Source organism: Mustela lutreola, chromosome 8, assembly GCF_030435805.1.
Source record: "Mustela lutreola isolate mMusLut2 chromosome 8, mMusLut2.pri, whole genome shotgun sequence".
Taxonomy (NCBI): domain Eukaryota; kingdom Metazoa; phylum Chordata; class Mammalia; order Carnivora; family Mustelidae; genus Mustela; species Mustela lutreola.
The window spans coordinates 26,239,427-26,251,883 of record NC_081297.1 but is presented as its reverse complement, the minus strand read 5'-3'; the positions used below and the strand labels follow the sequence as shown (position 1 = coordinate 26,251,883).

The window sequence follows — 12,457 nt, the reverse complement described above, 5'->3', positions numbered from 1 at the left end:
GGGTTTGGAGACTCCAAACAGAACCGTGCAGCAGAGAGAGAAACACTGGGTCACAGGCTGGGTGAGCCCGGAGTGTGGCCAGAGACCAGGGAGACAGAAGGGATTGACTGCTTTTCTCTGATGGTGCACTGAAGAATGGGGCCCTGAGCTCTCGGCTCCTCCAGGCCAGAGATTGGGAGACCACCATCTTCACTGCCATCCTCCAGAGCTCTACGGAAAGCGTTCAGGGAACAAAAACTCTGGAGAGCAAATTGTTTAGCCTGGCCCCCGGCAAAGGCAAAGGCAGTGTAATTCCGCCTGGGGCAAAGACATTTGAGAATCATGGCAACAGGGCCCTCCCCCAGAAGATCAGCAAGAACATCCTGTCAAGACCAAGTTCACCAATCAATGAGAACTGTGGAACTCCAGAGCTAGGGGAAAGCAACACATAGAACACATGGTTTTTTCCCCCATGATCCTTTAGTCTTTCAAAGTTAAATTTTTTAAATTTCATTTTTTTCTTATTCTATTTTTAAATTTTTCCTCTTTCCTATTTTGAACATTTTAAACTATTTTATCTTAACAATACCTTTTAAAAATCTTTTTAAATGTTCATTGTAATACTCATATTTTATTCCTTCATTGTATTTAATCTTATTTTTTTGTATAATACAGTTATTTTTTCCTTTAAAATTTTGGGATACAATTTCTTCTAATAGATCAACATATGTCCTAAATCTAGCCAAAGGTTTTGTTCTAGTCTCCAGCCTGATGACATTCTTTCCTCTTTTTTTTCTTTTTTCAATGAACTTCTTACCTTATCAATTCCTTTTTTAGAATCTTTTTAAATTTTTATCTTTATAGTCATATTCCATTCCTTCATCATGTTTACTCTTATTTTTGTATATATATAAGTTTTTCTTTAAAATTTGGGAGGTAGTTTTTTCTAACAGACCAAAATACTCCCAAAATCAAATGTGTGGCTCTGTTCTATTCACCAGTTATATATAACTGGTGAATATATATATATATATATTTTTTTTTTTCTCCTCCTCCTCCCTTCTCCCCCTGGTTTTGAGTCTCTTCTAACTTGGAGTATATATTTCTGGGATTGTTGTTATCCTTTTGGTATTTTGCAGTAAGTCCCAAAGTCCCCTGTTAATCTATTCTTATCTGCATAAAATGACAAGGTAGAAAAACTCACCACAAAAAAAAAAAAAAAAAAAAAAGAACAAGAGGCAGTACTGATGGCTAGAGACCTAATCAATATGGACATGAATAATATATCAGAAGTAGAGTTCAGAATGACAATTACCAAGGTCGTATCTGGGCTTAAAAAAACCATGGAAGATATTAGAAAATCCCTTTCTGGAGAAATAAAATCCTTTTCTGGAGAAATAAAAGAACTAAAATCTAACCACGTTGAAATTTTAAAAAGCCATTAATGAGGTGTAATAAAATGGAAGTTCTTACGGCTAGGATAAATGAGGCAGAAGAGAGAATTAGTGATATAGAAGACCAAATGATAAAGAATAAAGAAGCTGAGCAAAAGAGAGACAAACAACTACTGAACCATGAGGGAGAATTAAAGAGATAAGTGATACCATAACACAAAGCAATATTAGAATAATTGGGATCCCAGAAGAAGAAGAAAGGGAGAGGGGGGCAGAAGGCATATTGGAGCAAATTATAGTTGAGAATTTCCCTAATATGGCAAAGGGAACAAGCATCAAAATCCAGGAGACACAGAGAACCCCCCTCAAAGTCAATAAAAAAGGTCAATACCCCAACATCTAATAGTAAAACTTAAAAATTTTAGTGACAAAGAGAAAATCTTGAAAGCAACTCAGGACAAGAGGTCTGTAACATACAATAGTAGAAATATTAGATTGGCAGCAGACCTATCCACAGAGACCTGGTAGCCCAGAAAGGACAGTCATGATATATCTAGAGCACTAAATGATAAAAATATGCAGCCAAGAATACTATATCCAGTTAGGCTGTCATTGAAAATAGAAGGAGAGAGAAAAAGCTTCCAGGACAAACAAAAATTAAAAGAATTTGCAAACACCAAACTAGCCTGATGGTAAATATTGAAAGGGGTCCTCTAAGCAAAGAGAGAACCTTAAAAGTAACAGGCTGGAAAGGAAAAGAGACAATATACAGTAACAGTCACCTTACAGGCAATACAATAGCACTAAATTCATATCTTTCAATAGTTACCCTGAATGTAAATGGGCTAAATGTCCCAATCAAAAGACACAGGATATCAGAATGGGTAAAAAAAAAATAATAATAAGATCCATTGATATGCTGTCTACAAGAAACTCATTTTAGACCCAAAGACAGATTTAAAGTGATGGGGTAGAAAACAATTTACCATGCTAATGGATGTCAAAAGAAAGCTTGGGTGGCAATCCTTATATCAGATAAATTAGATTTTAAGCTAAAGACTCGAATAAGAGAGGAGGAAGGACACTATATCATACTTAAAGGGTCTGTCCAAGAAGAAGATCTAACAATTTAAAAAATCTATGCCCTAACATGGGAGCAGCCAGTTATATAAACCAATTAATAACAAAATCAAAGAAACACATCAACAATAATACAATAATAGTAGAGAGATTAAAAACCCCCCCTTACTGAAATGGACAGATCATCTAAGCAAAAGATCAACAAGAAAATAAAGCCTTTAAATGACACAGGACCAGATAGACATCACAGATATATTTAGAACATTCCATTCCAAAGCAACAGAATACATATTCTTCTCTAGTGTACATGGAACATTCTCCAGAATAGATCACATCCTGGATCACAAATCAGGTCTCAAACAGTGCCAAAAGATTGGGATCATTCCCTGCATATATTCAGACCATAATGCTCTGAAACTAGAATTCAATCACAAGAGGGAAGTTGGAAAGAACTCAAATACATGGAGGCTAAAGAGCATCCTACTAAAGAATGAATGGGTCAACCAGGAAATGAAAGAAGAATTTAAAAAATTCATAGAAACAAATGAAAATGAAAACACAACTGTTCAAAATCTTTGGGACACAGCAAAGGCAGCCCTGAGAGGAAAGTATATAGCAACACAAAGAAATTAAGATTATAGATTTCTAACTAAATGGTGCCCCTCTTTCTGTGGAATTATTTTCATTTGGATCTCTGACTCCAAATGTATTGCGGAGGTAATTTTTTACCACTACACTACATTTCTAGTCACACACTTCTAAGGCTTAAAGATCTAGGATGCTAGAAGACTGAGAATTGGATCCTTGTTTTCTCACTCAGAGATGTCACAGTAGGACCTGTTGGAGCCAACTTGTGTCTTAGAAAAGCCTTGGTGAGTAGTAGTATCTTCACAACATGTGGGATAATCAAGGCTTTTGGATGGCTTCAAAATCTAGTGTACACTCTGCCAAGAGAGCAAATGATACTACTTATAACAGCATCTGGGAAACTCAAAATCGCTTGGCCATATTTGCATTGACCCAGCAATAGCCATTAGTCTATACTTCTCTAGCTGAGAAACTGAAAATTAAGAGTAAGTGTACACAAGTGACACTCAGAACAATTTTAAGGGGTATAATATGCAAGCTCCAACTCTGCCTTCCTAAGCCCCTACTTTCAAACTCCAAAACTCCTAGAGCACCTGGGTGGCTCAGTTGGTTGAGCACCTGACTCTTGGTTTTGGCTCAGGTCATATCTCAGGGTTGTGATATCGAGCCCTGCATCAGGTTCCATGCTCAGTCTGCTAGTCCCTCTTCCTCTGCTCTCTCTCTCTCTCCCACCAACCCCATCTCAAATAAGTAAAATCTTAAAACAAAATAAAACCAAAAAATTCCAAATCTCATTATGAGCAACATCAACTCAAGGAAACTTCTTAGATTCTACTTCCTCATTGCTCCCATGGGTATTTGGGTTATGCAATCTTTTCATGTGTTCCAAACACATCTACACCTTAGACATTTATTTTCTTGAAGGCAAGGATCCTGTCTTATTCTCTTTTTAGACCAGAAATCTAAAATAGTCATAGAGTTGGCCACATCAAACCCACCCTATCTGCATCTCTATTATACAGAGAAAGAAAATGCCTTGCATATAGCAGACACAAAGGACTCAGTAAGAATTTACTGAATGACTACTAGGTGCCAGCCATTGTCCAAGGTGTTAAGGTACCATTAAACAAGATAGGCAAGCTTTCTGCTCTCTGGGGGACAATAACTAACCAAACCAATCCATGGAAGGATGGTTTTAGATCATAATAATTGTTATGAAACAAATAAAATGAGCAATGAGATGAAGAATGATTTAAAAAAATGACAAATCTCTGAGACTGGACATTACAGCTGATATCTGATTGATGAGAAGGAGCCAAGCCACACTAGGATCTACAAAGGGAAAGTGTCCTAGGGAGAGACACCAAAGTAAAGCAATGTGTGTTATTGTCGGTGGTACACACTTGGGAGGGTTATAGAGGGAGACAGTGGATCTGTTTAATTGCTAATTCTTTCTCCATCCATATCAAAGCGGGGTGCCACCTTTCCCCCTACTTGGCATCTTTTTTCATTACTATCTCCATTTTCTCAATTCTCCTCCCTGATTTCCATTAAATTACAAGAATACAAGCCTCTACCAGCAGCAAACACATCTGGAGCCCTCTTCTAACTCCTTAACATCTAAAACCAAGCTAAAAGCCATTTGAATATAGAAGCAGAGAGTATTAAGATCTCGCTTTCATTATTATTAGGTCCATTCACCTAATGTTTATTTTTATGGCCATTACATGTCATTATCATTACTGAGCATAGTCAGAAACTAAGTTATAGATTCACTCATCACTGTTTCTTTCCATGTTTTCTCATAGGAAGTCCTATTAAATAACATTTTCCACGGTAATCATAAATATTTCAGTAAACAACTACACTTCTTATTTTAGTATTCCTGAATTTGAAATTTCTTCATCATTATCATCATTTACTTCATTGAAAGCATTTGTTCATCAAGAACTGTAATCAATAAAAGAAAGAAGAGAAGCAGCTAGTTTCTGCATCATAGCCAGATTGCCTAGATGTCGTGCCTGGAATCCATTACCAGTGACATTTCTTGTCGTGTTTCCAATCATTTGGAACACATAGACTTTCTTGTGCAATATGCAAAGCTTTTGGATGCTGTGCGCCCTGCTGTCAGCAATAGCAGCCCAGAAAAGCATGCATCACACTGAATGTACTCTACCTGGTGCCATCTTCTGTCCCAACTCAAGGCATTTAGGTTCTTCCTGGGATTCCTCTTCTTCCTGGGTTCCAGTTCCACAAACCAGAAAAATAGGGAGAAAGGAAAAATATGCATTAATTTACAGCAACACTTTCTGAACACCTATTGAATTAATATAAAGTCAAGTTCTGAAAATACTAGACCAAGCCCTTATGAACTGAGGCTTTGGACAAGCAACAAATTCAACAGAAGAGGTTGAGTAGAATAACTATAGTAGGGCTGGGTTACAGACTCCAGGATGTCATTCACAGGAAGTGTCTACTGGTGTTGTCCCTGAACCAGTACAATCCAGAGGTCCTCTGTAACTGAATGTTCGGGAACATGAATTACTTAGACATAGTGGTGGTGGGTTCCTCCATATCACAGAAATTCTGCCAGCATGGTATAACAGAGATAATTATGCTTTACTTTTCATGATTCAAAGAATTGATTCACTGTATTTTTGAAAATTCTATCACAATTCACAGTTATTTTGATCTCTGGAAAGTTGAGTGAACACATTCTTCTCTGAGCTCTGGTATGATATTCTTTAACCACAATTGTGACTCCTGTAGTATTCATAAAGTAGATGCAGCTAGAAGTGAGGGAAGTAAATTCAGAGGAATGTCTACACAGTGCCTTTCTAAATTTGTCTGCAAGATGACTTTATGCTGATTCTTTCATTTATGTCTTTCCTTCGCTGAACAAGTATTTGTTGAGTGCCTCAGAGGGGCTATTTCTGTGGGACCTTAATTTTTATGCAAGATCCCTTCAGTTACACTGCAAGCAGATGCCTACTCAGCTTCCTTCTCAGGCTGGCACACTTTCTGCACATACTTTGTTCCTCAAAAGAATTTAGCCCAATGGAAGATGTTTTGGACCACAATAAAGCACGTGTGTACGGAGTACCCTAATTGGTAAACAAGGCTACTCTCTAAACAAAGTAGAACAAATGAACTAAAAAATTGATATTATCCATTGTAGAAGCACTCCCCAATTTGTTTTAAGTTTGCACCTTCTTAAGTATTATTTCATCCAGATGAGAATCCACCAGACTCTTCAAGCTTGGATAGTAAGATAAAGTGTTCTTTTTAATTTAAAAAGAATAGTTTCTTTTAAATTGCCATCAGTATCAACTTATAAGGGAGTTGCTTTCACCTGTGTTGAGAACAAATGTTTTTCCAGAGATCAAAAATCCTCTTCAAATGTTCATCAAGGACCAGTTCCAAAAATTTGTCCTACTTCTAAAACCCATTACAGTATTGGCATGGGCAAGTTGGGTAAACAAGCCTTCAGTTCAATTATCTCAAATTTATATGTTGTAAGAAATATTTAATGAAAATGGCTTCCAAAATTACATTTCTAAAAAGGATGTGAATTAATATGATACCAAAGGACATGTAAATGATAGAAAGCCCCGTTATACAGAAAAGAAATGCAGCAAATAATTTCTTGTTCCACAAGCCCCAACAGGACAGTACATAATAAAAACATAAGGAGTTATTTTATAATACAGCCACAGGGGAAGTCTCTTGAGATGCCCAAATAACCAAATAAAGTTGTTTCATAGATGAAAGCATTCTCCTTTGAGCCAATAAGACTGTTTACTTTTTATTGCTCTGAATTCCAAAATTGTGAAATAATGTAGCTCTTTAGCTTTCCTCCAGACATATTTATTATTTTATTTTAAATTGCCCCTCCCCCAATTTTCTCATTTAAATAGTAAAAATTGCAAAGCCCTGGAATGATCTGCAGATGGAAGGATATTTGGAATCCTCTTGGCTGGAGAGCTCTCAGCACAGAGTAAACAAGCATCTGTCTTTGATAGCGTAAACTATGTTCTATTTAGAGAATAAAGACCGAACTCCTTAGATGATTCTCTTTAGTGCAAGTCTGTGATTTGCTGAGTTTGTTCTTACTGGCTTTTTCCCAGCAAAGCTAGAATAAAATGACAACAGTCCAACTGTAGTAGACATCTGTTGATTTCGCTGCCTGGCACTCACTCACTCTGTCTAGTAAATTTGTCCTGATTTCCTCTTTAAAATCATCCCTTCTGACTCTTAACCAATTGTGATTCCTATGATACCAGCCCAGTGCTCCAGGCCATCTCACTCCCCACTGCCACGGGTGGTCATATGACCCAGGGCTAGGCCCACCCTCCACTACATTTCCCTGTGATTGGTTCAGAGTAGTCACATGACCCAATCAGGGCTAATGAGAGATTTTTCTCCGGATGTCTGGGAACTTGACTCCTATGCTTACCAACTGAAACCTGAAACAGCTCTGAGGGTTGGAGCTGCCGCTGTCACTTGCAGCTGAGACAGCCATCCACACAAAGGAAAAGAGAGCCAAGAAATGGACTGATGCTACTGAGTCTTAGTGATATCAGTGGAGCCCCAAATCGAGGCATGCTTGAAGCAAGCTTAACCTTGGCTTTTTCACTGGTCTTTGTGTCTGTTTTTATGCCAGTACCATGCTATCTTGGTGATCACAGCTTTGTAATAAAGCTTGAAATCAGGTAACGTGAAGTCCCCAGCTTTATTTTTGTTTTTCAACATTTCCTTAGCGATTCGGGGTCTCTTCTGATTCCATACAAATTTTAGGATTATTTGCTCCAGCTCTTTGAAGAATACTGGTGGAATTTTGATCAGAATGGCATTAAAAGTATATATTGCTCTAGGCAGTATAGACATTTTAACAATGTTTATTCTTCCGATCCAAGAGCATAGAATGGTCTTCCATCTTTTTGTGTCTTCTTCAATTTCTTTCATGAGTATTCTGTAGTTCCTCGAGTACAGATCCTTTACCTCTTTGGTTAGGTTTATTCCCAGGTATCTTATGGTTCTTGGTGCTGTAGTAAATGGAATTGATTCTCTAATTTCCCTTTCTGTATTTTCATTGTTAGTGTATAAGAAAGCCACCGATTTCTGCACATTGACTTTGTATCCTGCCACCTTGCTGAATTGCTGTATGAGTTCTAGTAGTTTGGGGGTGGAGTCTTTTGGGTTTTCCATATAAAGAATCATGTCATCTGCGAAGAGAGAGAGTTTGACTTCTTCATTACCAATTTGGATACCTTTTATTTCTCTTTGTTGTCTGATTGCTGTTGCTAGGACTTCTAATACTATGTTGAACAAGAGTGGTGAAAGTGGGCATCCTTGTCTTGTTCCTGATCTCAGCGGGAAGGCTGCAAGCTTTTTCCCATTGGGGATGATATTTGCTGTGGGTCTTTCATAGATAGATTTGATGAGGTTCAGGAATGTTCCCTCTATCCCTATACTTTGAAGCATTTTAATCAGGAACAGATGCTGGATTTTGTCAAATGCTTTTTCTGCATCAATTGAGAGGACCATGTGGTTCTTCTCTCTTCTCATATTAATTTGTTGTATCACATTGATTGATTTACAAATGTTGAACCATCCTTGTAGCCCAGGGATGAATCCCACCTGGTCATGGACTCTCAACTCTATGGTCAATTAATCTTTGACAAATCAGGAAAAAATATACAGTGGAAAAAAGACAGTCTCTTCAATAAATGGTGCTGGGAAAGCTGGACAGCTATATGTAGAAGAATGAAACTCGACCATTCTCTTACACCATACACAAAGATAAACTCAAAATGGATAAAAGACCTCAACGTGAGACAGGAATCCATCAGAATCCTAGAGGAGAACATAGGCAGTAATCTCTTCGATATCAGCCATAGCAACTTCTTTCAAGATATGTCTCCAAAGGCAAAGGAAACAAAAGCGAAAATGAACATTTGGGACTTCATCAAAATCAAAAGCTTCTGCACAGCAAAGGAAACAGTCAAAAAAACAAAGAGGCAACCCATGGAATGGGAGAAGATATTTGCAAATGACAGTACAGACAAAAGGTTGATATCCAGGATCTATAATGAACTCCTCAAACTCAACACACACGAAACAGGCAAACATATCAAAAAATGGGAAGAAGATATGAACAGACACTTCTCCCATCAAGACATACAAATGGCTATCAGATACATGAAAAAATGTTCATCATCACTAGCCCTCAGGGAGATTCAAATTAAAACTACATTGAGATATCACCTTACACCAGTTAGAATGGCCAAAATTAGCAAGACAGGAAACAACATGTGTTGGAGAGGATGTGGAGAAAGGGGAACCCTCTTACACTGTTGGTGGGAATGCAAGTTGGTGCAGCCTCTTTGGAGAACAGTGTGGAGATTCCTCAAGAAATTAAAAATAAAGCTTCCCTATGACCCTGCAATTGCACTCCTGGGTATTTACCCCAAAGATAAAGATGTCGTGAAAAGAAGGGCCATCTGTACCCCAATGTTTATAGCAGCAATGACCACAGTCGCCAAACTATGGAAAGAACCAAGATGCCTTTCAACGGACGAATGGATAAGGAAGATGTGGTCCATATACACTATGGAGTATTATGCCTCCATCAGAAAGGATGAATACCCAACTTTTGTAGCAACATGGACAGGACTGGAAGAGATTATGCTGAGTGAAATAAGTCAAGCAGAAAGAGTCAATTATCATATGGTTTCACTTATTTGTGGAGCATAACAAATATCATGGAGGACAAGGGGTGTTAAAAAAAAAGGGAGTTGGGGTAAATTGGAAGGGGAGGTGAATCACGAGAGACTATGGACTCTGAAAAATAATCTGAGGGGTTTGAAGTGGCAGGGGTGTGGTAGGTTGGGGTACCAGGTGGTGGGTATTATAGAGGGCACGGATTGCATGGAGCACTGGGTGTGGTGAAAAAATAATGAATACTGTTTTTCTGAAAATAAATAAATTGAAAAAATTTAAAAAAAAACACCTTGGCTTTTTCAGCCCATCAGCTACTATAGCCATACATTAAAAAATATATATATATTGATTTTAAAAATAACCCATTTGGGGATGCCTGGGTGGTTTAGTTGATTAAGTGGTGGTCTCCTGGTTTTGGCTCAGGTCATGATCTCAGGGTAATGAGATAAAGCCCTGCATTGGGCTCTGTACTCAGTGTGGAGGTGCTTAGGAGTCTCTTTCTCCCTCTTTCTCTGCCCCTCCCTCTAGCGCCCTCTCTCTTCTCTCTCTAAACTAAATAAATCTTTAAAAAAACCCCAACATTTCTATTATGTTTTCTGTCACTTCTAATACAATCAGCTGATGCTGATTCTCAGCTCTGGGAAGCCAGAGTGGGGTGCCTTGATCATTCACTTCATTTCTTGAGCAATCATAGTTGAAAAACAAAACAAAACAAGCAATAAAAAATTAATTGGCAATATAATTAATATATATTATATTAACAATATAACCTCATTTACATACTTCAAGGCATTTTAACTTGGCCTCATAGTTTTGCAACATTAGCAGCGTGCATTTCACTCTAGGAAAGCATGTTTAGCAACACAATGATAGTTTGGGAGAAAAATAGAATTCTTGACCAAAAATTAAGGAGATCCAGTCCCATTTGTCTCCACCTGTTGCACCAATTACGTGACTGACTCTTGGCTTCAACTTCTTTCACTTGGGAAATGGATCCCAAATATAACTGTTCTTTCCCACGGAAGTTAAATTCTAATTTTAAATAACTATTTCTGTGTCACCAAACATTTGAGGAATCTTCAAGTTTTCTCTATTATAGGCTGTACTATAAAGAACATCTTTCAAGGAAAGGATTTTAATTATTTCAAATTATTTTGGATTAAAGTTTCAAGGGTAGGATTCTGGATCAAAGGTCATGAAAGTTTTTGAGGCTCTTGGTACAGATTATAAAAATCCCCCCAAAAATATTTTGACAAATTAATGTGTCAATGACTGTGATCTCAGGGTTAACGGCCATTTTGTTACAACCTCTCTTAGCAATATCTATGTTCACATTTTGATTAATATGAAGAGTAGCCTATAGGAGGTAATTTTAGAAACTGACAACCAACACTCACCATATTCTAGTGCCAAGAGTCTTCTTACTGCATTACATTGCTACTAATAAACATATGTTTATTTTCCCATGGAAACCAGTATCTAAGCCTTGTCTATCCCACTACATTATAGGATCTTCCAGGACAAAAACTATGCTTCTTACAATTTCATTCAGACTCTACCCTCTTTGTCAACAGGTGCTTGTAAAACAATTGTTGAATGGATTCAATTGTTCACCTACTTTACATGTTTTTTTAATGTCTAACCTAGTAATACATCTCACAATAAAAAGTCAAGTGTTGTCCCTCCTGATAACAAAGGTCAGGGGGCAGTTTCTCCAAGAGGGCCTTCCTGAAGCAGGCTCCTGTCTTCATCCCTAACTCTACCTCATTCAAACTTTAAGATGTACGGTCCATGACCATTTCTTGAGTGCTTGCAATGTGTCAAACTGTGTTGTATGTGTAGACCTCATTAGTCCCCAACAACTTCTGGAGATAGATGACATTATTGTCACCAGTCGTGGTTTATGTATGGAGAAACAGAAACTCAGTGAAGCTCATTCACCCTGTAGTGGATACTGTGATGTGCTACTTGGAGGCCCCTTCAGGACTGAAAGATTTATTGTCACAGCTACAGGAAATGTGGTTAATAGATAGCACTCAGCTGTCAGCATGCTGGGAGAGAGCTGCCAGCACTGGTGGCACTTGGACTTGTTGATTTGAGGGCAGAGAGGCCCAACCCATTCACCCCATCTCCAGACAACTCTGAAGGGCCCTCCTTGCTCCAGAGCCACATGAAGTTGGTGAGCCTTTCATCAAGAAACTTCACTGTAGTCCCTTATCCCCCTCTGCCTAATCCTGCTTTCTTCTTTTCTCTTTCACAAGAGTTGACTCCCAAAACACTCCCTAATAAATCTCTGTATTTCAAAATCAGCTTCCCAGGAACCCACAAACACAACCAAAGTATCATTTCCTTGAAATGTCAAAAGGGGATTCAGACCCAGGTCTACCTGATATAAACCATGATACCCCATAATATAAACCACTATACAAAGCTCCCTCCTTAATACTAATTTCTTTCCTTTGTTAAAACTATGCATGTTCCAGTCCAGATGCTGATTTGCTAAGTATGAGGTTTGGGATGACCAGCCATCCTGATTTGCTTGGGACTGAGGGTTCTACAGGATGCAGGTTTTCTGGTGCTAAAACTAAGGAAGTCTTGGCACACTGAAATGAGTTGGTCACCCTCATTGGAGTGTGGCCCTGCTATCTGCATTTAAATAACATCTGGATATTCCTGATGCATTGAAAATGCTT

At 38.1% G+C, this 12,457-nt stretch overlaps 1 protein-coding gene across 1 annotated transcript in view; it reads right to left on the bottom strand.

Moving 5' to 3' along the window:
* FAM107B (family with sequence similarity 107 member B) overlaps positions 1-12,457 on the bottom strand; it is a 227,850-nt gene that overhangs the window by 126,372 nt on the left and 89,021 nt on the right. Inside the window, exon 2 of the mRNA XM_059184082.1 lies at positions 5,218-5,278. Within this exon, the coding sequence (XP_059040065.1) occupies positions 5,218-5,278 (61 nt within the window). The remainder of the gene's footprint in view (positions 1-5,217; positions 5,279-12,457) is intronic.